Source organism: Ictalurus punctatus, chromosome 19 (genome assembly GCF_001660625.3).
Source record: "Ictalurus punctatus breed USDA103 chromosome 19, Coco_2.0, whole genome shotgun sequence".
Taxonomy (NCBI): domain Eukaryota; kingdom Metazoa; phylum Chordata; class Actinopteri; order Siluriformes; family Ictaluridae; genus Ictalurus; species Ictalurus punctatus.
In genome coordinates, this window is record NC_030434.2 from 25,723,930 (window position 1) to 25,750,837 (window position 26,908).

Below are 26,908 nucleotides of genomic sequence, written 5' to 3' on the forward strand. Positions count from 1 at the left end.
GTGATTGGTCAGCCGGATTCACTGGCCCTTCCTCCATGGTCGCGCTACAATCCGCGTGCGTGTGTTCTAAGTAGAGAGCTGAGCTCGCGCGCGTGGTAGCCGTGGAAACCGTTAGTCAGCGGAGTCGTTTCCGGTTATGACGGAATAAATAAATAAATAAATAAAAGAGGAAACTACAAACAAAAGTTAATCAAATTTGCTCCTACAACCTACTGCGAAAAAAAGTTTAATTAATTCATAATTTATTGGTAATTTACACGTATTTATTTATTTTGAGCATAAATGACAGTTTCAGTGATGAATGAAAGTTTTGATGTTCGACTTCAGAAAAAACAACAACAAAGTAAATAATATAAATAATATAATATAATATCATATAACATATAATATCATATAATAACAACATAATCAACAGAGATGAACAACTGAGATCCCGCCGTCTTTGCTGTAACCATGGTAACTATTTTATAAAGGTCAGCGTGGTGAGAACGCGAAGCAGGGTGTGTTCTTTATTATTTCCAGTTTATTATGTTAGGATGCTTTCACTTTTTAGGGCACTAGACTTGCTAGTCTGTTGTAGTGCACTCGGTGCGGATTGGCACGGAGCCCTTGTTGCTCGGCGTCGCGTCTGAGTGACGTCAGAGGCGTGCGTCCAGGCGGAGCAGGAGAAGCAGGGTGAGAAATGTTTGGGCAGTCAGTGTGCTGTACTCTGCGATGACATGCGTGTTGTTTTACCTCACGGTCTCCTCGGTGGGTTCCAGAAGTTTGTTGTCTCCTCTTTTAGCTTGTTGAGTGGAAAGTGAAAGACTTTCGGCATGCCTCCTAGGCTGGGGAAGCTCTTCTCCAACAGCCGGATTGTGGTGGGACTTCTGGTCAACCTGCTCTCATCCATCTGCATCGTCTTCATGAATAAATGGATCTACGTGCACTACGGCTTCCCCAACATGACCCTGACCCTGGTGCACTTTGTGGTCACGTGGCTCGGGCTCTTCGTGTGCCAGAAGATGGACATTTTCTCCCCAAAGAGGCTGCGAGCTTCCAGCATCCTGCTCCTCGCGCTGAGCTTCTGCGGCTTCGTGGCTTTCACCAACCTGTCTCTGCAGAACAACACCATCGGGACGTACCAGCTGGCCAAAGCCATGACCACCCCGGTCATCATCCTCATCCAGACCACCTTCTACAGGAAGACCTTCTCCACCAAGATCAAGCTCACTCTGGTGAGACACTGCGTCACGTCACGACACAGGGCGTCACGTCACGACACAGAGCATCACGTAACTACTCAGAGCATCACGACACAGAGGGTCACGTCACGACACAGAGGGTCACGTCACGACACAGAGCACCACGTCACGACACAGAGCGTCACGTCACGACACAGCATCACGTAACTACTCAGAGCATCACGACACAGAGGGTCACGTCACGACACAGAGGGTCACGTCACGACACAGAGCACCACGTCACGACACAGAGCGTCACGTCACGACACAGCATCACGTCACAGAACGTCACAACACAGTGTCACGTCACAGAGCGTCACGTCACGACACAGAGCGTCACGACACAGAGCGTCACGACACAGACTGTCACAACACAGAGCGTCACGTCACAACACAGAGCGTCACGTCACGACACAGACTGTCACGTCACGACACAGAGCGTCACGTCACAACACAGAGCGTCACGTCATAACACAACACAGAGCATCACGTCACGACACAGAGGGTCACGTCACGACACAGAGCACCACGTCACGACACAGAACGTTACGACACAGCATCACGTCACAGAACGTCACGACACAGTGTCACGTCACAGAGCGTCACGTCACGACACAGAGCATCACGACACAGAGCGTCACGTCACGACACAGACTGTCACAACACAACACAGAGCGTCACGTCACGACACAGACTGTCACGTCACGACACAGAGCGTCACGTCACAACACAGAGCGTCACGTCATAACACAACACAGAGCATCACGTCACGACACAGACCGTCACGTCACGACACAAAATGTCATGACACAGTACATCACGTAACTACACAGAGCGTCACGTCATAACACAACACAGAGCATCACGTCACGACACAGTGCATCACGTAACTACACAGAGCATCACGTCATGACACAGAGCGTCACTTCACAACAGAGAGCATCACATCCCAACAGAGAACATCACGACAAAGAGCATCACGTCACAACAGAGAACGTCACGACACAGAGCGTCACGACACAGAGCGTCACGACACAAAGCGTCACGACACAGAGCGTCACATCACGACAGAGCATCACGATACAGAGCGTCACGTCACGACACAGAGCGTCACGACACAACACGACACAGAGCGTTAGGTCACGACACAGATCGTCACAACACAGAGCATCACGTCACGACACAGAGCATCACGTCACGACACAGAGCGCCACGTCACGACACAGAGCGCCACGTCACGACACAGAGCGCCATGTCACGACACAGAGCGTCACGACACAGTGCATCACGTAACTACACAGAGAATCACGACACAGAGCATCACGTCATGACACAGAGCGTCACATCCCAACAGAGCATCACATCCCAACAGAGAACGTCACGACACAGAGCGTCACGTCACGACACAGAGCGTCACATCACGTCACGACACAGAGCGTCACATCCCAACAGAGCATCACATCCCAACAGAGAACGTCACGACACAGAGCGTCACGTCACGACACAGAGCGTCACATCACGTCACGACACAGAGCGTCACATCACGTCACGACACAGAGCGTCACATCACGACACAGAGCGTCACATCACGTCACGACACAGAGCGTCACATCACGTCACGACACAGAGCGTCACATCACGTCACGACACAGAGCGTCACATCACGTCACGACACAGAGCGTCACATCACGTCACGACACAGAGCGTCACATCACGTCACGACACAGAGCGTCACGTCACGACACAGAGCGTCACATCACGTCACGACACAGAGCGTCACGTCACGACACAGAGCGTCACATCACGTCACGACACAGAGCGTCACATCACGTCACGACACAGAGCGTCACATCACGTCACGACACAGAGCGTCACATCACGTCACGACACAGAGCGTCACGTCACGACACAGAGCGTCACATCACGTCACGACACAGAGCGTCACATCACGTCACGACACAGAGCGTCACATCACGTCATGACACAGAGCATCACATCACAACACGACACAGAGCGTTAGGTCACGACACAGATCGTCACAACACAGAGCGTCACGTCACGACACAGAGCATCACGTCACGGCACAGAGCATCACGTCACAACACAACACAGAGCGTCACGACACAGATCGTCACAACACAGAGTGTCACGTCACGACACAGAGCATCACGTCACGGCACAGAGTGTCACATCACAACACAACACCGAGCGTCACGTCACAACACAGAGCATCATGTCATAACACAGAGTGTCACGTCATAACATAGTGCATCACATCACATCACAACACAGAGCATCACTTCACGTCACCGAACGTTACGACACAGAGCATCACGTCACATCACAGAGCGTCACGTCACAACACAGAGCATCACGTCACGACACAGAGCATCATGTCACAACACAGAGCGTCACGACACAGATCGTCACAACACAGAGCGTCACGTCACGACACAGAGCGTCACGTCATAACACAGAGCGTCACGTCATAACACAACACCGAGCGTCACGTCACAACACAGAGCATCATGTCATAACACAGAGTGTCACGTCATAACATAGTGCATCACATCACATCACATCACAACACAGAGCATCACTTCACGTCACCGAACGTTACGACACAGAGCATCACGTCACATCACAGAGCGTCACGTCACAACACAGCGTCACGTCACAACACAGAGCGTCACGTCACGACACAGAGCATCATGTCACAACACAGAGCGTCACGTCACGTCACAACACAGAGCGTCACGTCACAACACAGAGCGTCACGTCACAACACAGAGCGTCACGTCACAACACAGAGCATCATGTCACGACACAGAGTGTCACGACACAGAGCATCACATGACATCACTACACAGAGCATCCCGTCACGACACAGAGCGTCACATCACAACAGAGAACGTCATGACAGAGAGCATCCCGTCACGACACAGAGCGTAACGTCACAACACAGAGCGTCACATCCCGTCACGACACAGAGCGTCACATCACGTCACGACACAGAGTGTCACATCACGTCACGACACAGAGTGTCACATCACGTCACGACACAGAGCGTCACGTCACGTCCCAGTCCCCTGACTTGAACTCCATAGAAAACCTGTGGAGAGGTTCTGTCTGGAGGAACGCTCTCAGATCCCTCGCCATGTATTCTCATGGTTCATCAGCGTTACAGGAGAAGACTCAGAGCTGCTATCTTGGCAAAGGGAGCTAGCACAAAGTACTGACTAAAAGGGTGCCAATAATTGTTGCACACCTATGAGTTTAGAGGTGGCCGAGTAGATGTTTTGTGTTATTGTGTTTTTGATGAATTAAAGCGAATGATGTAATATTTTGGTCTGTTAGGTACCGATCACGTTAGGGGTCATGCTGAACTCCTACTACGATGTGAAGTTTAACTTGTTGGGGATCGTCTTCGCCACGCTGGGGGTCCTGGTCACGTCTCTGTACCAAGTGGTAAGACTTTCTAATAATCCGGGAGTGTTTCAGTTCCTGCTGTGGATTTTCTGTTTTTGTAGAGCCTCTCTCCGTCACGTCACACTCTGAAGCGTAGGTGTGTGTGTGTGTGTGTGTGTGTGTGTGTGTGTGTTACAGTGGGTCGGAGCGAAGCAGCACGAGCTGCAGGTGAACTCTATGCAGTTGCTGTACTACCAGGCGCCCATGTCCTCCGCTTTCCTCCTCACACTCATCCCCTTCTTCGAGCCCCTCACCGGAGAGGGGGGCATCTTCGGCCCCTGGTCTCTGCAGGCCCTGGTGAGTGTGTGTGTGTGTGTGTGTGTGTGTGTGAGAGAGCCTTCTATTTCATTAGTCAGACACACCTCTCCCACAGAGCCACAGGAATTTCCTGAACACACACACACACACACACACACACACACTCTTTAATCTGAACAGCGTGTGTTAGAACACTGCACAAAGGGCAGTTTTGTTCAGGTGCTGTGTTTTTCACGCCGTGTTACCTGCACTCCTCGACACGCACGTCATTCCTCACACGTGAAGCAATACCGCACGACTCCGTAAACGACCCACGGCTCCTCTGTAACTCGTTTCCAGAAGAACGTCGTCGTTTTGAAATGCAGTACACGGCGGGGCTGAATTCTCACTTCCGATTGGTCAGAAGGTGTTGATTCGTTGCTTATCCCGGCGGCTCTGACTGTAGCGCAGCCGCACGTCACGGGTTTATATCGATACGTTTTCATCTCGTATTATACGGATATATATTTTTTCCTTATTTACTTTTTGTTTGTCTTAACTTGGAGAGCGAGAGAGGATTGGGAATGACTGTTCATAGCTGCTGTAACTGTAAATGGATTAAAATGATGGGAATTGTAATCGTCGACATTGCTGTGGATTAAAGGGAATAAAACCCCCGCGGACGTGCTCTTACAGGAACATGATCAGCTAAACTGTACAACAGGGCGATCGGTGTATTTTTCCATTCAGTACTGCCCAGTACTATGTTTCCCAGAAAACTAAATAATAACAACGTACACCGATCATCCTGTTCAAAAGTTTACACCCCCCTGGCTCTTAACGTATCGTGTTGCCTTCTTGAGCATGAGTGAGCGTTTGCACCTTGTGTACTAGTCGTGTACGAGTCCCTCGGTCGTCCTCAGTGTGAAAAGATGGATCTCGCCATCATAGCCACTGTTGGAAAGGAGTCAAATATGCAGAAGATGCAGGACCTGGAGGATTTTTCTGAAGAACAGCGGGCGGTTTAACTGCTCAGGACAAACAAGGGACTTGTGAAGAACTCTCACAGAACATAAACACACTCATGTCGTTGATCATCAAGGTAACGACACACGGGATTAAGAATCAAGGGCGTGTAAACTTTTGAACTGGTTCATCTGTGTAAATTCAGTTATTATTGTGTCTCGTAGACTATTATGTAAATATATAAATATTAATATACGCTGCCAGTCAAAAGTTTAGACACACTCATTCTTTATTTTTATTTATTTTAACACATTTTATAATAATAATAAAGCCATGAAAACTCTGGAGGACAAATGGAGCTATGGGAATTATGTTGTGCTGAAAAATCCTAAATGAATCCAAATAATTCATATTTTAGCATCTTCAGAGTAGACACGCTTTTCACCGAGAATTTCCGGAACTGTATTCTCGGCGTTTTCTCACCCGATTTCTTGAGGAATTTCCCCGAGATGCTTTTTAAACAGTATTAATGGAGTTCCCACCGACGCCGGACTCTCATCACCTGCTTTTCAGAATATTTCCCTCCGAGTCGTCCGTTTAAAACATTTTGTAAACCAGACGTTTGTTTTCTAATGAAAGAAACGAGTATGCAACACGGTTATATTTTCGTCTACGACACCGATTTCACACGTTTAATCACACACCTTCGGATCAAAAGCTTTTTAACATCACGAGGAACATTTCCGTCGCGTGTCCACAAACTTTTGACCCGTAGTGTGTATTAACTACTAATAAATACTAAAGTAAATCAAAGATATGAATCCAGACTGAAACAAAACGTAAGACTCCAAATAACACATTAAAATAGAGATGTCCGAAATGAATTAAAAGAACTTCAACTAACACAGCAAAATTTTTCAGGGATTGTTTTTATTTCGCCTCTAGAGGCCGCTCTCGTACGGTATAACATCAGATATAAAAGCACATTGCATTGTTTATGATTCAGAAATAAAAAAAGAGGAGTCTTTTCAGTCGTCATTTTTATTCGTTCAAAGTTTGTTCAAAATATTCTGAGAATCGACTCGCAATCGTGAATCAAATGGACTTGTGACCGGAGTGCATCGTAAAATAATATAACGTAATGCACCTTTAAAGTAGCGAAGCGATGTTTTCTCTACTGTTGATGGTGAGAGCGGCCATGTTGAGGCTGGACTCAGATATTCCGATTAGTCTGAGGTTGGAAATTTCCCGAGATTTAGTTGAACTAAAAACGTGAAATCATCACATCATTTCTAAAGAAACGGGAAATAACGAGAGATGATTCTCTTTTTTCCCAGGCGATGGTGTTTCTGTCTGGTCTCATCGCCTTCCTGGTGAACTTGTCCATCTACTGGATCATCGGGAACACGTCTCCTGTCACGTATCCTTTCTCTGTAAAGTCCTGATTTATATGTTGGATGTTTAATTAATTATCCCTCTTCTGTGTGTAATGAAATCAGAGTGTCTGGGACGCAGCTGTAGATTTGCTGAGCTTCACCACTAGAGGGCGCTCTGACTTTAAGATGAGCACCGTACACAGCTGCGGCAGGAAGATGACGTCACCATTCGCGTCTTTATTTTCCCCTTCATTTGTCATTTTCTCCCTTTATTCTTTAAGTTCCCCCTGGAGTCCTCCGTCCCTCCTTTCTTTCCTTCTCATCTCATTTGTTTCTTTTATTTATTACCTTTTTCCCTTTCCTTTGTTCTGTCTATTCTTTCCTTATTTCTTTTTTAGTTCCTTCCTTTATTACTTTCTTTTCTTTCCAGATTTTCCTCTCCTTCCTTTATTTCTTTCTTTTACATTTTCTTCATTCTGTTTCTATTGATCTGTTTTCTGTCACTTCTTTTCCCTACCCTTCCCTTTTCTTTATTCAACACTATCCTTGCTTTTTTTTATCTTTCTCTTATTTCTTCATTTTTTCCTCCTCTTCATTTTTTCTGTTTTTTTTACCTTCCATTTATCCTCTTTTCTTTTCTTTTTATTTTTTTAAATAAGCTTTTGCCTTTACTTTTTTTTTTTACCCCTTTCTTCTTGTTGTCTTTTATTTTTTTCTTCATTTTCTTCCCTTGCTCTTTTCCTTCCTCGCTTTACTTCCTTTCATTCTGTTACATTATGCCCCTCATTTCCTCTTCCCTTTTCTTTTCTTTCTTGCTTCTTCTGTTGTTATTTACCGTTTACCCTTTGTTTTCCTTTCTCTTCTTTTATTAAATTATTTAAATGACTTTATTTTCCTTCTCTTTTCTGTTCCTTCTTTTCACCGCAGAGGTTTTTTGTTCATTTTTACGTTTATTTATTTTGTTTTCTTGTTTGCTTTAAATGTCATTTTCTTACATTCCTCTTCTGTATGATTTTTTCCTTTCTTTTTTTCTTGCTTGCTTTTTATATTTATTTCATTCGTTTCTCCTTGTTTTTGTTTTCTTTTTATTCTTTTGTTTGTTCTTACGTTTTCTTTCTATTTTTTGGTTTATTTGCTTACACTCCTCTTTTTCCTACTTTTATGTACCTTTCATTCTTTCGTCCCCTATACACTTTCCATCTTTCTTACTTTCTTTTTCTTTCATTCATTTTTCCTTCCTTCCTTTATTTCTTTTTTCTCTGTTTTATTTGACCTTTTCCTTTCTTATTTTGTGCTTTTCTTCTTTAAAAACGTTTTTGATCATAATGATCAAAAGGGTTAGGGTTAACTGACCCTAACTGCTGCTGACCCTCGCTGAGATGTGTGAATGTGTGTAAAGGTGTGTGAATGTTTGTAAATGTTTGTAAACTTGTGTGAATGTTTGTAAAGGTGTGTGAATATTTGGAAAAGGTGTGCAAATGTTTGTAAAGGTGCCTGTAAAGGTGTGTGAATGTGTGTAAAGCTGTGTGAATGTTTGTAAAGGTGCCTATAAAGGTGTGTGAATGTGTGTAAAGGTGTGTGAATGTGTGTAAAGGTGTGTGAATGTTTGTAAAGGTGCCTGTAAAGGTGTGTGAATGTGTGTAAAGGTGTGTGAATGTTTGTAAAGGTGCCTGTAAAGGTGTGTGAATGTGTGTAAAGGTGTGTGAATGTTTGTAAAGGTGCCTGTAAAGGTGTGTGAATGTGTGTAAAGGTGTGTGAATGTTTGTAAAGGTGCCTGTAAAGGTGTGTGAATGTGTGTAAAGGTGTGTGAATGTTTGTAAAGGTGCCTGTAAAGGTGTGTGAATGTTTGTAAAGGTGCCTATAAAGGTGTGTGAATGTGTGTAAAGGTGTGTGAATGTGTGTAAAGGTGTGTGAATGTTTGTAAAGGTGCCTGTAAAGGTGTGTGAATGTGTGTAAAGGTGTGTGAATGTTTGTAAAGGTGCCTGTAAAGGTGTGTGAATGTGTGTAAAGGTGTGTGAATGTTTGTAAAGGTGCCTGTAAAGGTGTGTGAATGTGTGTAAAGGTGTGTGAATGTTTGTAAAGGTGCCTGTAAAGGTGTGTGAATGTTTGTAAAGGTGCCTATAAAGGTGTGTGAATGTGTGTAAAGGTGTGTGAATGTGTGTAAAGGTGTGTGAATGTTTGTAAAGGTGCCTGTAAAGGTGTGTGAATGTGTGTAAAGGTGTGTGAATGTTTGTAAAGGTGCATGTAAAGGTGTGTGAACATGTGTGAATGTTTGTAAAGGTGTGTGAATGTGTATAAAGGTGTGTGAACATGTGTGGATGTTTGTAAAGGTGTGTGAATGTGTGTGAAGGTGTGTAAATGCCGTTTACAAGGCCGTGTGTTTTGACCTTTAACCCCTGCGCCTCACAGCTACAACATGTTCGGTCACTTTAAGTTCTGCATCACGCTGCTGGGGGGCTACATGCTGTTCCACGACCCGCTGTCCCTGCACCAGGGCCTGGGCATCGCCTGCACGCTCAGCGGCATCCTCACCTACACACACTTCAAACTCGGCGAACAGGAGGAGGGCAAGAGCCGCCTCGCTCAGAGACCCTGACCACGCCCCCTGACCATGCCTCGCTCAGAGACCCTGACCACACCCCCTGACCACGCCTCGCTCAGAGACCCTGACCACGTCCCCTGACCACGCCTCGCTCAGAGACCCTGACCACGCCTCGCTCAGAGACCTTGACCACACCCCCTGACCACGCCTCGCTCAGAGACCCTGACCACACCCCCTGACCGCGCCTCGCTCAGGGACCCTGACCACGCCCCCTGACCGCGCCTCGCTCAGAGACCCTGACCACGCCCCCTGACCACGCCTCGCTCAGAGACCCTGACCACACCCCCTGACCACGCCTCGCTCAGAGACCCTGACCACGCCCCCTGACCACGCCTCGCTCAGAGACCCTGACCGCGCCTCACTGCTGGACACTCGGTTTACATCCCGGACCACATTTCATACACGGACACTTCCCTACACTACATACACACATTCTCAATCACACACACACACACACACACACACACACACACACACACACACACACACACACATCGCTCTCATTTCAGATGGAACTATTTTTGCATCATGCAGTGTTTTATTCAGAGTTTAAATAAAGTACTGAAAATGTGACGCTGCTCGTGGTACAGTTCTTAATCCCAGTGTGCACCCGAGCTTCATCAACAAACACACACACACACACACACAAACACACACACACACACACACACACACACACACACACACACACACACACACTGTGTGTGAGCTCGAGAATGTTCTCCTCCCATTAGCTTTAGCGTTCACGCTGCGTTTACACTCTCACTGATTTCTCAATACATCTGTTTTTCTCTCGTTCTTTCATTCTCTCGTTCTTTCATTCTCTCGTTCTTTCATTCACTCGTTCTTTCATTCTCTCGTTCTTTCATTCTCTCGTTTTTTCATGTTTCTTTAATGTATTTTTTGTTTCTGTCCTAGTTTCTTACTTTCTTTTGTCGTTCTTTGTTTGTCTTAATCTCTCTCTCTCTCTCTCTCTCTCTCTCTCTCCTTTCGTTCCTTTGTTTCTTCATATCTTTCTTTTTTCTTTCTTTTGCGCTTCTTTTCTTTCTCTCTTCCCGTCTGTTTCTCCTGTCTTTCTTTCTCTTGTGTTTCTTCTTTTTCTTTGGTTCTCCCGCGGTTGCAGTCTTTCTCCGGTCTCTGCGTCTCCGCCGTTAGATCCCGTAGCGAGGGTTAAAATGGAGGTTGAATTCGTCCGTCTCTAAACGAAGGCCGAGTTGCGATCACACGCTTCTCTTCTTCTTCTCTTCTCATTTTTCATGGATTCATTAACAGATGAAAGGCTGCACACACACACACACACACACACACACTCTCTCTCTCCGCTGTTCAGTAGAGCATTTTCAGCAGTCCTGATGGGTGTGTAGTAGTGTCGAGACACAGGTCTGTTTCCTCAGACTGAGGGAGTTCGGCGTGTCTCCAGTCCCTCGGGTCCGTCTCAGGAATTTTGCCAAGTCGCTTGTGAACTTCATCCCGGTTGAACTTCATCCTCCTGCCGCTTCATCTCCGGCCTCTGTCCCTGCAGTCCAATCAGTTCTCTCTCTGTCCCAAAGTCCTTCAGCACAACTCCTTTAATCTCAGTAATGTGTGTGAGGAATGCAGAGAGATTACAAAGCAGGAAGACGGTCAGTATTTCCCAGTGTCACACACACATTAATGCGTACACGCTCGCTGGGGCAGGTGTGTCTCAGTGATGAACCCTTTCATGCTCAGCGTACACACCGTGGGGACTCGGTTTCAGGATGTTTTTAAGAGAATATAAAATATCGATCACTCAGCACCGGTACTATAAATCAATAAATAACTCAATCAGTAAATCTTGATTTCTGTTGTGCTTTATCTTTACAAATATTTACAGATATATATATATATATATATATATATATTATCTGAATTCAGTCTAAAACTGCGTTCATTTGTGTACGCTTCAATGATGTCACTATACTTCATTTAAAAAGGATATTTTCTATAATTCTGGTCATCACTATGAAACATTTTAGATCTGAATGTCGACGATTTTTGTTCGTGAACACATCTTTGTATTATTTACAGGGTTGTTGTTTTTTTTTTGTTTTGTTTTAAACTCGTGGTGTTCCTGTACAAATTGGCAACCCACTGACTTTGTAATAAAAGTGATACTTACCAAAAAAAAAAAAAAAGTCATATGATTATAAATAAAATAAAATAAAACCATCTAAAGAATCTGGATGTATTATAATCATTTATGTATATAGGAGGAAATCTCAGCAGAGACCGAGCGCTAATAAAAACATGAAGCATGCCTGATGAGTGTGGGGTGAATGAGACGTTTGATTTGGTTCATTTGTGATTTGCTCCATGAAGAGATGTTTGTCTGCCACGTAATCCATTTCGAAAACCTCTCTCTGTCAATCCAGAGCAGTAAAAACACCAAAATCTCCATGTTTGTGATTTTAAAAAAGCTCTATTTCAACCACAAACGCTCATAACGTCTTGCTCGGGTGGCTCAGGATGATCAAGTTCCAGTTCCGTGTGTACATGTGTCATGCGAGGGAATAAAACACGCCGTGTGAAGCATGAAGTTACCGTTTCCACCCCGAAGTTGATTACTTTCCTGTAACAGCATGCCGCCAAGTGTTTTATTCCTCTTAGGCCACGACGATCACAATGTTTGAGTGTATTTATCACAGAACTTCACGCTGTACTTTTCCCCCTTTCAGTGCGTCCACCCAGCAGCGGTCTCGGTGACTCGGGCTTCAGGAGGCCGGTGCTGATCTTCAGACTCTGATATTTATCACACGCACGCTTGAACAGTCTTCTCACTTCAGCTTCTTAACGGTAACTTCATACAATGTTTCACCAGCTGGCTCTGGAACCCCGAGAGCAGCGTATGTACAGATACAGAGAAGACGTGACTGGTGAGGAGAGAGACAAGAGAGACGTCTGGAAGAGATATCGCCTCCGACCTTGACGTGTTCGGTCGCGCCGACACGTCGGACCACGACACACGAGAGTTATGAGATACGGCATCTTTAGAGCCAGCCGAGGCACAACCGGTCGTGCGTAATATCAAATAGGAGACACGAGCGAACGCAGACACGAGCGAACGCAGACGGTCACAGAATCGGCGTTAAACGGACGTTCCCTCTGCAGCTGTCGCTGCTCGTTTCTCTTTTTCCTCTCGGTTGAAGTTCATGACACGAGAACACAGCTTGCCGTGTCAGCGTAAACGCCTCGGCTGTCCTGAAGATGCCCGGACATGACTCTGTGTTCAAGGCTGTGAGTGAAAGTAAACACACCCTGAGACATGTCTAGTACAGGGTGTTTCTCTAGGTTCTTTCAGTGAAGTGTTTCGGTGTATATATGTATATATATATGTGTGTATATATAATATGTATATATCTTATATACAGTACATGTAAAGAAATGAGCAGTGGCGTATTTTACACACTGTAAGCATGACTGTAGGATTTATCCGCTGATGTGGTGAGATATTCTATCTTTATTTGACATTTCGTTTTCCGACCTCTTCAGGACAGAGAGGTCTATGTGTTTACGGTTCCTCGGGAACACGTCCAGCTGTGCTTTTTTTTTTTGTTGTCTTATTAACTTTAAGAGACAGAGAGAGAGAGAGAGAGAGAGAGAGGGCTGGTGAGGGAACGACTGTTTATAGCTGCTCTAACGTAAGCGAGAACGGGAAGTAACGTCGATCGATTCAACGAGACGACGATCGATTCAAAGCGAATGTCATCCTTCGGGATTCCGTGATTCCGCGGTCGCCGAAACGAACGCGGAATCAAGCGGACGTCCGGTGGAGATCGCAACTTTTAAAGAATTACCGCAGATTTTCCGCAGATTTGGACCAGATCGTTGGCATTCGCGTGCGATTCACGTGCGTCGAACAGGAGCACGGTTCGAGACGTCTCATTAGCCGACAGATATCGCCGCAAAAGACCGTGCAGAACAGTTTCCCGGGATTGCAGTCTCACCAATTCAAGTCGTTTTTCCGCCGAAACCGCCGCAAACTTTAAAAATGTGCAGCGAGATACGGCATTTTTGGCCGCAACAATCACGCACAAAAACACAGCGGAGTCCCGTACGGACCGATTTATTAATAAATACAATATGGCAACATTACACATGCTGTATAATATACCGTCGTGTGAGAGGATTCAAATATGTTGGGGCGTGTCGTTATGGGAAAGCAATCGGCTTCAGTGTGCTGACGGTCGCTCCGATTCATCCTACCATAACAATCATGACTGCAAATAAAAACAGTCATAACGTATTTAACATCGATTTCTACTTTAAAAAAATAACCTTTGATTAGTCAGAATATACATCTTCTACCTTTCAGAGCTGGTTAACAGGACGACAGGAATGTGTTGTTCCAAAGATTTGTCCGAAGTACATAATTGCCTTATTTGGAAGTCTGTGTGTGTGTGTGTGTGTGTGTGTATATATATAAATAGTCTTTGAAGTTAGACAGTAGACTTATAAACTCGAATTTATTCTTTATTCTACTCACAAATGGCTTTTCTCCAGAATATTTAATGGTCTGGGAATTTTACTCATTTCATCCGTACAAGCCTGAACATGTTGAGCTCAAAGGAACATGTTGCTCTAAAATAACTCTGAGTCATTAGCACAGTTTTCCAGAACAAGACGTGACAGCAATGACACACGCACGTGAATGAGCAGGATTACACAATGAAAACAATGCTATATTTAGAGTAAAAATAAAATAAATAAATAAAAAAAGGCATGGATCAGATCCCCTGGAGATTTTATCTTTCATGTTCCATCCACGTCTACACAATGCTGGGAGTCGGTACTTTAGTTAACGTTTAAATAACAGTGTGAGGTCTCTTCCTGTGTGGGTCTGTTTCCACAAGAGTCTGTAGTTTAACACAACAAATACAACTGGGGAACTACCAATTACCTGAAATTCCCTGCTCCCGATTCCCTAGATTCTTTATTCAAAAAAAAAAGTGGTACATTTATCATGTATTTATTTCCCTTCATGAGAAAAACGATTCAGTTGAACTGAGTAAAATATCTGGAAATAGGTTTAATAATACTAATACTGTGAATAAAATTCATTCATTCGTCTTCAGTCAGCGGGCGCATGGTGGCATGGTGGTCAGCACGTTCGCCTCGGGTTGAGGGTTCGAGTCCCGACGCTACCCTGTGGGGTTTCCTCCCCCGGTCCGAACACATGCGTGGTAGGCTGATTGGCATGTCCGCAGTGTCTGTAGTGTACGGATGGGTGTGTGAATGTGTATGCGATGGATTGGCACCCAGACCAGGGAGCACCGCGCCTTGTACCCGATGCCTCCTGGGCTAGGATGAGCTCCAGGTTCCCCGCGACCCTGTAGAAGATGGATGGGACTTCAGTAAGCGCTTTATCATGGTCAGGGATGCAGAGCCAATCCCAACTGACAGAAATCGTTTGCTATCGTAAAAGTCTAAGAAATTATAGCTCTCTCCTGCAGAGTAGGGCTAGCCATGATCTAACTATAGTTATGATAATGGAGGTTTGAGACACTCCGGGTTAAGTGAAGTATCGCTTCTACCTCTAATCAGCAACCATATGATTCATGGTCCTCAGATGACAGGTTAGGATGACACACTGATTTTCTGTCATGGTCTATGGACCCCCTGGAGTAGCCTTGCCCACCCCATGTTTAAAACTCTAGTTCTGCCACTGGGTCTTGACCTACAGGGTCTACAGCTGTAGCTGTACCTAATACACCCGGAATACACTGCACCACACACACACACACACGTCCTCTGTGTCATCGCTGTGTCCAGAATAAACCTGCATCTAAACCATATCTGCTCAGCTGTGGTCCAGGTCCAGGTCCATGGTAGCAATTAAAGTGACAGCTGGACCACAATCAGTATACCTACAGTGCACCTTGATATCCAATCAATGCATGATGAAAGGTCAATCCGATAACGAGTGATCTTTAATTGAGGCTCTCACAGAAGCCTTTAATCAGTGTAACCCCCCTGCATGCCTCAGCTGTAATTAACAGACCGTTAGATGATTTGTTTGAACAAGATGAAACCAAAATATGGATTTATGAGCAGTTTAAAGACGTCCCGTTTTGCTTTAATCTGTTCACTTGCGTAGTCGAGACACGTGCTGGGTTTTTTTTTAAAAAAATGTATTTTATTTATTAACTTCTATCAGTTATCTACCACAGACTGTTACTAATGCGATAGGAGACTCCGCGCGCTTCATGTTTACACCGCGCGCGTGCAGCACGTGAGCGCGAGCTGATTTCAAACATTCGGGGGGGGAATGGTCAAATTTTACCCGTCCACCATTAGAGGGCGCGCTTGAGCAGCCTCGCGGCGGAAGTTTGGTTCCAAAGCGAAAGGTAGGAAACCTTTAGTTAGCTTTTGGCTAACTTTGAGTTTTGTTTTTTTTCCCCGCCGCAGTAAATTATTATTAATATGAGATCGTACATGTCGTCAGAGAACATATTACGGATGTTTGTTATAACCGCAAACTGTTTATTTTGTTGTTAGCTAAGGGCTAAGCTAGTTAGTTAGCGCGCGTTGCTGCGTCGAGGCCTGTCACAGCCTCGGGTTTTCCTTAGGAAACTGTCCGAAGGAAACGCGCCGAGCGAGCCGTGTTTAGACCGTTTCTAACGTTATCGTTTAAACTCGAGCAAGTTTCAAGGGGAGTTTATAGTCGCTTTAGCGTGCAAACATTCTTGTCGGTGTATAATTATATCCGGCTAGCAAGATAACACTGCTGTTTAAGCGATGCTAATGTACACAAGCTTGATTCTGTGGACTTTTGCTATCAGAATTAATTTTATTAGCAAGGTTAAAAAGAGGTAGGAATGTATAGCGGTGTTTGTTGACATATTACGCAGGAGTGACGTTACCAAAAAAAGAAGCGGCAGTAAAACACGTTGTTTTGCATTTGTAAGTTATTATTGTCAGGTGCATTTCCTCTTGCAGCTGTTGTAAAAAAAAAAAAAAAAAAGTATAAAAAAAAACACAAACACATTACCCAACATGTAATTTGCATGAGGTTTCAGTGCACGCGCTGTATGTTTTTCAGGAAGATTTTATTCAGTTCAGGTTGCTCGAAGTGCACTACACGCGCACAAACACGTACACCTACACTAATAATAATAATAATAATATGTAAGCATGTTCGTTAAACCGACCCCCAAGCATGCATACTAGATTACTGGAAATGTACATGATGTAACATCACTATCTGTGCGCTGAGAAGTCTGATTGAGGTAGTGTTGTCATTACACAACGCTGGAGGTGGGTTCGAGCCGCCCTGTAACTCAGACATGCCCGGGCATGTAGCGCGCGACGCCGATTCAGCACGCGACTCGCACTCATACTAGCGTGCTAAACAGTACGCAAAACACAGCCATACTATTCTATATATATATCCCGTTCTGTTGTCGCCATGGTTACCGTGTGCACTTCATACGTCCGCACTAAAAAGCGTTCTAATAATAATAAATCTACAACCCCGTCTCGTGCGCTGTTTTATCACCATGGTTACCGTGTGCACTCCACACTTCCGCACTATACTATACACAGAATAGGGTCTCTAGTCTTTATTAGTACCTTAATGTAGTTCCTGCTTGCTATGGAAACAGCATGGCACGTTGTATATGAAGTCATACTAAACAGTGTATAGTACGCATGGAGTAGGCCATTTTATGGTGCCTTTTTTTTTTTTTTGGCGTACTAGTTAGTAGGTTAGTAGGCAGGTTGAACAGTCATGCTCGGACATGTTGAATCCTTCAACTCCAGACTCCAGTCCCCGCCCTAAAACACATTAGGAGTCATCATACTAGTCCTGACATGTCTCTCTCTCCTTCCCTCCCCCTCTCTCTCTCCAAGCCCATTTAAACCGGCCTGACCCACACTCAGATCTCCTCACTCAGCCAAGAAGGTCTGAGGCACTTTATGTACAGATGAAGAGTATATAATATATATATAGTTTATTTATTTGATTCAGGTAAGGTTCTTTGCTGTGTTTCATGAACATTCACAAGCTGTAATAATGATCATACCTGAATTATTTGTTGCTTTTTCTTTTCACTCCACAGATATTGGCCATGGCTACGGAGAACTGTCTGAGCAGTTCACAGATCAACAAGATTGACAACGAAAAGCTGGTGAGTTTAAACCAGCTGATCCTGGAAGCTCTGAGAAACCTCAGAGTTGTGATGCCAAACTTTTTATTTGTTTGTTTTGTTTTAAAAAAATTTCCTTTCTTCATTCACTCTTCAGGTAAGACCCAAAGTGCAGTTGCTAACCCTGTTAAAAGATGCAGGTGCGGATAAGGACGTGTTCACCATGAAGGAGGTAGGAGGGGTGGATATGGGGGAAAGGGGTCTTACCTGTGACTTTATGTTGCACCTGAGTTTAATTCTGGTCTAATAGGAAGTGTAGTCGTCAGGTTTGCAGAACAGGGTGGAGAGTGTAATATGATATCGGTGTTGCAGTAAATTGTTAGTGCTTGTGTAGTATATGATATCAACTAATACGAGTTGTTTGCTTAAATGTTTAAAATATAGCTTTATAAATGTGGTGCTTTGTTTAGCGTAAGTATTGTAATGCATGTCATGTAGTAAAGCTGTTTTTATTCTGTTACTGTTCACTTATAGTTTTATTTCATATTTTACAAAATAATTAACACCAAGTAAGGATTTTGTTATTTTAACATCTAATTTGTTATTTTTATTTAGAAGAAACAGAATTATTGTTTTTTTTTTTCCTTCTCAGAGTTAAAACATGATAGTCTGGTTTCATAGCCTTGTTTTTTTTCCCCTTATGTTTATTATTATTAAAAGTTAGAGTATATACTTTTTTTTTCTTTTTTTTTCTTTCTTTCTTTTTAAGGGAAATAAACATGGCTCTGATGTTTTGTAGCGTTTCTATATTGAAATATAGATATAATTTTTGTTTGTCCTCAAAGAGAAAATATAATCTTGTGGTGATGATTAATAATGTAACAAACTTTATTTAGTAACTTTTTTAATACATTTGAAATGCAGCTCAATGTGGTTTACAGTCTGAAGCAAAAAGTATTTAAAAAAAAGGTAGTTAAGAATGAAGTTGTTAAATGTGCAAATAATATTAAAATGAATAATTGCAGAAAAGTATAACTATAAAAATAATTTGAAATATGAGAGTGTCATGTATAAGTTTTTTTTACAAAATAAAATAAATAAATAATTGTGGTTAAATTGGACAAGTGTGGCAGACATTATTTATATATATATATAAAAAAAGGAAACGAAAACCCTGACCAGACCTTGAAGGGCGTGTGATGGTGTATCTGGTGTTCATCGAAACACTGCACAGTTGAAACTTTACATTCTGCTCCGGAAGTTATAAATAATCGGCGCTCTCAGGTTTCCGTCCCTCACGTCAGTTCAGTCAGAATTGTAAACGCGTCTCTTCGCTCCGTGGATAATCTTCAGCGTTTTCACCAAAATGTAGCACACGCTTTTCTTGTTTTGAGTGTTTGTGGGAACCGAATCTTCTGATCGGTTTGCATAAATACAGTGTAATTGTATTATTTCCAAATATTTTAATGTGTATTCAAATGTAATGATTAGAATTTTTGGATGAGAAGCAGAGCTTCTGATTGGCTGGCTGGTGTTGAGTAGCTGCATGGTGGATGTGTCACTTAGTGTGGTTTATCTTGTGGTTTACTGGAATGAGTTAGTCATGTGGATTAGTCACCCCTGCTTTCCTGTGTGTGTAGAATATATATACCTTACATTGGGTGTCTCTTGGATCATCCATTAGTAGCTCACATTAGCTTAAATGACTGACGCATAATTACCTTATTTTTGTAATGAATCATTGGCTATCTCATATAAACGTCTTCATCTGGAAAGTTTTTTTTTTTTTTTTTAAAAAGTGCTTTCACTCTGAATGTGTACAGATTTCCTTTTTAAAACAGGAAGTCAGTGTGAGACATGCACAAAAAAAAACGTCCAACATGAAGTTGAATTAACATGTAGTGTGACCACAGAGTGCAGTCTGGTTTTCTTCATGACGTTACAAAGCGCAGAATTATAAGGAAAGCCAAAATGTATTATTCTTATTATTATAAAACAAGACACATTTATTATTCTTATTAATCTTATTATTTTAATGTGTTTTTGTTTTAAAAAAAAAAAAGATACCCATGGGCTGGTTGATGCTTGAGAAAACTTGAGCTGGAGAACAATGACGGAATTTAGGAACATAGTGTGAGCCATGACACGTTAATTTACCTTCTGATAAACTAAATGTAATATTTTCAGTTCATTTTACAGACTGTATGCGAAAAACAACCGTTAACCTGTTTACCTTGTAAACAAATAGGATAAACATCAATGTTCAGTGTTTGAAGTCTGCTCCTCTTAAATATATTTAAAGCTGCACTATTAGACATTTCCACTGTCATGGTTCTGGGCTGGAGTCAGTTCTCGAACCGCTCTGTGTGTATCGTGTAGATATCTGAATAATCTCATAGGACGTGATTGGGTGAGTTTATTTACCCGTCAGATGCACAGCGCTTTAGTTTAATGGTGTTCGTTAGGGACGCACCGATCAGGATTTTTACAGCCGATACCGATCCAGATACCAATCTTTTATTGTTTAAACTTTAATCAGGAGGTCATCAACATGGTGTACCTGTGGATCCCTACCAGCCCCTACCTTGTGTTTACCTTGTGTGTGTTTGTGTGTAAATCAGGTTATGTTCTACCTGGGCAAGTACATCATGAGCAAGGAGTTGTATGACAAGCAGCAGCAGCACATCGTGCACTGTGGAAACGACGCCCTCGGCACCGTGCTCGGAGTGACCAGCTTCTCCGTCAAAGAACCACGGTGCGTACCTCATCCACCAACTGCCGAAAACACGCACCAACTGCCGAACAGCTGAAACAGCCGTAGGGCTCATGACTTCTGAGAAGGCAGGGCGGGGTTTACGAAGCGACAGGTGTCCTCGTTCTGTAATCCCTCTGAAAATGAAACCTCACAGAGTAACAAACGCATGTGTCTTCTCTTCTGGAGTAACTGTTCACCCAGCAGGGTTTTGCCTTTTTAAAAACGTCTGCAATCTAAATCTTTACAGATTTAACAGACACAAAAGTTGTACAGGATGTTATTTTTGAGTTCTTTGTCTTTCCAGAGCTTTGTTTGCAATGATTTCTAAAAATCTCATAGCAGTGAAAATTCCAGGTACAAACACTTACCTTTTTTTTTTGCTGACCTCTTTATAAGATTTGTTTTCCTTTAAACATTAACTTAAGTCATTTATTATCTGTCTCTTTTTTTTTTTTTAATTCTTTTCTAGACTCCCAGTCGACGTTTAGAGAACGTAGAGCTGTAAGTGAAGCTGAGCGAGGGCCAGAGGTAAATACATCTCGCACTTTCCTTCACAGACTGATTTCAGAGATTTAAAAACAAACACCTCCATCACGTTTCAGAGCGAAGTGTTTAGAGAGATTACGTCTCGCGTATTCATGCTACACTGTAGATGTACAACGCGTCGCAAAGACAAAAGAGAGCTCGGGATAGGGCCGGGCGATACGGCAGTATAACATCAGTATTGTGATGTAAGTGTCACGATACATTTTTCTGCAGTATCGTGATATCTTTTCATATATATATTTATTTATTCCGAATCTGTAAATATTGTTTGTTTATTTTGGCATTCTTTTACATTTTTGATTTCAAAACAACAACAAAAACAAGTCACGCCCACAGGAGGCTACAAGTGTGGGTGTTTGGTTGGATTCAGCAATGTGGGACTAAATCTAAATGGTGTTTATGGTGCCGTAGGAGACAAACCCCCAATCATCTACCTCCACACAACAGCAGCAGCAGCAGCAACAACAACAACAACAACAACAACAGCAGCAGCAGCGCAGGAGACGGCGGAGCAGTGATCCCGGTGAGCACACACACACACACACACACACACACACACACACACACACACACACAACCCAAACAGAACGCATTAACCCAGATAAGACTGAGAGAGAGGAGTGTGTCCTGATTCTGAAGCCGTGCCGTATTCCCGAGTCAGTGTGGATATGCTGAGGAGTCCGTGGGAATAACGCTGACTACACACTAATCACTATCTAACGACGGTTCAGACCTGGAGTCTCCCCTCATCTGAAAACTAACCGTACGCGGTTCCTCCGAAGCGATTCGTATGACTCTTAATTTGATCTGATTTTTAATTCACGGTTTGGTTTTAGTGGTATTTCTGAACCCTACGATGTTTTGTCCGCGTGATTAGTGGTAAGATTCCGTCACTCGTTAAGTATAGTAGCCTCATAGCTCGAGCTTGGACGTCTTTGGACGTAAAACGCAGTTTAGTCCCGTCACGGCACGAAACAAAACCCGGTTAAGATCCACACCTGATATACGAACGAGCGATTCCAGCCAAGGTTTTTTTTTTTTTTTTTTTTCTGGTGGACACACCTGGGGCGTTTCTCCTCGTCGCTGTAAAATGCTGACTGTGCGGTTTAGGTGTGTCTAGAGGTGAAGTATAATTACCATCGCCTGACTCGAGCTGTAAAGAAAGACTAGTGCTTTTCCACTCCTATGTTCAGTCTTCTCGTGAGCCTGCTGCTGTTGTGCGACACTGATGTGTGGGTAGCACGCGGCAGCACTCATGAACGCTCTCGCTATCTCGGCCTGGAAGGACACGCACGTCTGGAGGCAGAACAGAATGTTCTCAGATGACTCCCCCCGCCTTCAGTGACTGTGCCACATTGAGCCTCTCAAGACAAAGAAAGCCTGTTTCATCAGACTAGTCAGGAAAAACATTTCAAAAATAGTTTACCGCTCCGAGTGTTTGCGGTCCGGGGGCGGTTTTTGTGCAGCACATCAGGATGCGCAGATGAACGAAGTAGTTTTGAAATGAAATTATCGCGCTATATCGAGACCGTTCTGACTTTATGTTCTTCCAGCGAGTCTCTCGGCCGAGGACGAACCCGGCGAGCCTAGGAAGAGGCACAAGTCCGACAGCATCTCCCTGACGTTTGACGACAGCCTGTCGTGGTGCGTGATCGGAGGCCTGCGCAGAGAGAGACAGAGCAGCGAGTCTTCAGTATCGCACAGCAATTCGGTTCGTCCCTCATCACGTTCCTCACACGAGTACATCTTTAAAATGTATACAAATCCACCCTCCATTTTGTTCCCCGTGCCTGACTGACCTGTCCGTCTGTCTCCGTTCTGCAGGAAGTAGGTATATCTCACAGTGACGAGAGTGAAGAATGTGACGATACCGACTCCGATAACTTCAGCGTAGAGTTCGAGGTGGAGTCTATCGATTCGGACGCTTACAGCGAGAACGATGAAGACTCCCTACCCGGCGAAGACGAGGTCTCGGCTCTGTTCCGTGACACGGCTGCTCTTGTTTTAAAAATAAATCAAACACCACTTTTAGCACTTTATAAATAAACGTGCTTCTGGTTAGGGAGTGGTATAATAATAATAATAATAATAATAATAATAATAATAATAATGATGATAAAGTGCACAGTTCCCTCTTGTGGTCATTAGTTGTAAGTTCAAGCAGGGACCATGCTCTCTGTACTCGTCGGATGTTAAGTAATAAATTGTTTGATTGTTTTTTTTTTTTTTTTTTGCTTTTAAGGTCTATGAAGTTACAATAATTGCCGAGGACGAAGACTCTTTTGATGAAGATACGGAGATCACTGAGGAGGTATGTTTTTATTTCTTTTATTATTTTTGTTTTTGATTGAAGGTTTAACTCTGCCCACTTCACATTATCAAATCATGTTATGCATTTCCTGAAACGCTTAATAAGGTTTATAAAGGAAACTCTCTATAATAGCAGTTTCCTTTAAGCCTTTACTACGTATGCAAATTTACATGCACTTAGCTGTAATTGTATTTATTTAATAAATACAATTACAGCTAGGAACATTTGTTTAACTAGGAACATTTGTGTGCAAATGAGTTGTGTGACGAGGTTGGCTTTTTGGATGACCGCCGTGTGTGTACGCGTCCTCAGGACTATTGGAAATGTGCCGAGTGTGAAGAGCTGAACCCTCCCCTCCCTCGCCACTGCAAAAGCTGCTGGAAGGTCCGCCCGGGATGGCTCCCCGAGACTTTCTTCACGTCCGAGAACCCCGGCAACGACGTGCAAACCGACGTCAACACGGACCTCGAACCCAAAGCACCGTGCGCCGAATCTCCGACTCCGACCCTCGACCCGGACGAAGGCGTGGACGTCCCGGACGGCAAGAGCACGCGCTCGCAGAGTACTTCCTGCTCCGACTCGCAGGGCTCGTCTCTGTGCTACTCGCAGCCCTCCACCTCCTCCGGCCAGGAGGACACACCTGAGCTGGAGCGCACCACCAGCTCAAACAGCATCGAGTCGTGCCTTCCCGCGTCCTGCCTGGAACCCTGCGTCATCTGCCAGAGCAGACCCAAGAACGGCTGCATCGTCCACGGACGCACCGGACACCTCATGGCCTGCTACACCTGCGCCAAGAAGCTTAAAAAGCGCAACAAGCTGTGCCCCGTGTGCAGGGAGCCCATTCAGTCCGTCGTCCTCACCTACGTCAGCTGAGGGGGAAACGCAGACGTGCCTAGTTCAGTTACCTCACCAGAAACCGCCGCGCGTTTAAGTGCCGCAAAACCCCACGCTCACACTAGCAAGGCCTTCGGTTTATATGTACGAGTCCTGATTTCAGCCGTGTCCCACTCCTGGGCCATAACCATCGTCTCGACCGCTTCCTTTAGATCGTTATGTCTACGGCGAGCTCAGGCCGACGTCTCTCCAACTTCAGTTCTTACCTGCAGTGAGTTCCCCTGCACTGTGGAACCGAGCGCATCATAAACCGCCCGTTATTAATTTATTCCTCCATTATCGTTTTCAGTAAATAGCTCGAGAAGCCGTCTATGTAACTAATATCTGATCAGAAACGGAATAAATATCTGGATCGGTCCCCCGCTAGTGCGAACGCAGGCCTGCACGCTAAATACGTCGGATTAAAGTGAGCACGAGTAGAATTTTTGTTTTGTAACTGGGGGGAAAGATGTTTACGAATGTTCTATTTAAAATAAAGTTTATCCTCCATATGTGTGTAGAGATGGAATATAAATACTCCTGTTCTGACTCCTCCTTGTATGCAAATTAAGCACATCCTTCAAGGAGAAATGAAAAATATGATAAATTTACTTTTAAAAATGTTAAAATATCTGTAAAATGCATTAATAAATGAATTCACTCTGCTCAGCCTGGGCCACGGAGAGAGAGTCGATGAGTAAAATGAGCATTATTGAACGAGCGGAGCAGCCGTTTGTGCCGCTGTACACACCGGGTGTGCTGCTTTACCTGTGGCCAGGGAGCCTCTCTCTCCCGCAGCGCGCTCCTCCCGGAGCCTGTGTGAAATCTGTGCGTTTTACTCAACACTACGTAGATTGGAAATGGATAGGAGACACCCCCCCCCCCCCCCCCCCCCCCATATTTCTCAACATCAACTACAAAAGCGTACAGATTAAATGTAAATAGTATAATATTTTTCTTTCTGAACAGCATTCTATTTATGAAATAAAGAAATGTAAAATTATTTATGATCATTTGACGGGCGTGTGCTAGATGTTCGTGTGTTGTGGGTTTGGTTGGATTCAGTTTTGGGGATGGTGATTAAAGTACAGTGCTGTAACGGGTCTATGGCTTTAAGGGGTGTATCATTCGTACGAGTGTTTTCTACACTCGCGGTTTGTGAAGTGTGTGTGTGTGTGTGTGTTTAATTTATATTAGGTAAATATGATTATTTTGGATGCTCTGACATGTTTCATGGTTGGAATTTGAAGTTCTCTTTGATTTTCACGATCGTGTGGAGAAATAAATGATTAATGATTATATGTTCAGTGTTTTGTTTGTTTGTTTGTTTGTTTGTTTGTTTATCTATCTACTTGTTTAGCACTCTTAGCTGTAGACATGGTCTGCTGTTAAGAGCGCTTTACAGACATCCAGATACACATTTAAATTTCTCCTTCATGAGCAAGCCAGAGGCGACGATGGCAAGGGAAAACTCCCTGAGAAGTCATGAGGAAACTGAGAGGAAGCGGATTCCACAGGGAAGACGTCCTCATCGTTATTCTACTACAGCTGTGTACTGTAATCAGTGCTGTCTGTTTCAACCAGCTCAGTACAAGCATCTGTACAGGGTTAAGTGGATGGCCAAGTCTCTCTCTCTCTCTCTCTCTCTCTCTCTCTCTCTCTCTCTCTCTCTCTCTCTCTCTCTCTCTCTCTCCCCCCCCCCCCCCCCTCTCTCTCTCTCTCTCTCTCTCTCTCTCTCTCTCTGTGTGTCTCTCTCTCCCCCCCCCCCTCTCTCTCTCTCTCTCTCTCTCTCTCTCTCTCTCTCTGTGTCTCTCTCTCTCCCCCCCCCCCCCCTCTCTCTCTCTCTCTCTCTCTCTCTCTGTGTGTCTCTCTCTCTCTCTCTCTCCCCCCCCCCCTCTCTCTCTCTCTCTCTCTCTCTCTCTCCCCCTCTCTCTCTCTGTGTGTGTGTGTGTGTCTCTCTCTCTCTCTCTCTCTCTCTCTCTGTGTGTGTGTGTCTCTCTCTCTCTCTCTCTGTGTGTGTGTCTCTCTCTCTCTCCCCCCCCCCTCTCTCTCTCTCTCTCTCTCTCTCTCTCTCTGTGTCTCTCTCCCCCCCCCCCCCCCTCTCTCTCTCTCTCTCTCTCTCTCTGTGTGTCTCTCTCTCTCTCTCTCTCTCTCCCCCCCCCCCCCTCTCTCTCTCTCTCTCTCTCTCTCTCCCCCTCTCTCTCTCTGTGTGTGTGTGTGTGTGTCTCTCTCTCTCTCTCTCTCTCTCTCTGTGTGTGTGTGTGTCTCTCTCTCTCTCTCTCTGTGTGTGTGTCTCTCTCTCTCTCTCCCCCCCCTCTCTCTCTCTCTCTCTCTGTGTGTGTGTGTCTCTCTCTCTCTCTCTCTCTCTCTCTCTCTCTCTCTCTCTCTCTCTGTGTGTGTGTGTGTGTGTGTGTGTGTGTGTGTGTGTGTGTGTGTGTGTGTGTGT

At 44.3% G+C, this 26,908-nt stretch overlaps 2 protein-coding genes across 4 annotated transcripts; both read left to right on the forward strand.

Annotated features, from left to right (window-relative positions):
- Positions 1–631: 631 nt before the first annotated feature.
- Positions 632–12,158, forward strand: slc35e3 (solute carrier family 35 member E3). The gene is made up of 5 exons (XM_053688367.1): positions 632–1,217; positions 4,581–4,691; positions 4,830–4,988; positions 7,232–7,314; positions 9,680–12,158. The coding sequence occupies exons 1-5, from the start codon at positions 816–818 to the stop codon at positions 9,864–9,866; spliced, it is 942 nt and encodes a 313-aa protein (XP_053544342.1). The 5' UTR covers positions 632–815; the 3' UTR covers positions 9,867–12,158.
- A 3,986-nt stretch (positions 12,159–16,144) lies between these two features.
- On the forward strand, positions 16,145–25,769 carry mdm2 (MDM2 proto-oncogene). Of its 3 annotated transcripts, XM_017494151.3 has the most exons (12): positions 16,152–16,237; positions 17,742–17,859; positions 17,951–18,019; positions 18,135–18,209; positions 20,599–20,732; positions 21,037–21,086; positions 21,202–21,260; positions 21,690–21,801; positions 22,832–22,989; positions 23,103–23,246; positions 23,521–23,589; positions 23,902–25,769. In XM_017494151.3, exons 3-12 carry the CDS (start codon positions 17,960–17,962, stop codon positions 24,460–24,462), a joined length of 1,422 nt encoding a protein of 473 aa, XP_017349640.1. In that variant the 5' UTR covers positions 16,152–16,237; positions 17,742–17,859; positions 17,951–17,959; the 3' UTR covers positions 24,463–25,769. The 3 variants fall into 3 exon arrangements, with proteins under 3 accessions (XP_017349641.1, XP_017349640.1, XP_047018118.1); XM_017494152.2 differs by lacking the exon at positions 17,742–17,859 and having other exon boundaries at positions 16,145–16,237; XM_047162162.2 differs by lacking the exon at positions 16,152–16,237 and having other exon boundaries at positions 16,258–17,859.
- The last annotated feature ends 1,139 nt before the right edge of the window (positions 25,770–26,908 follow it).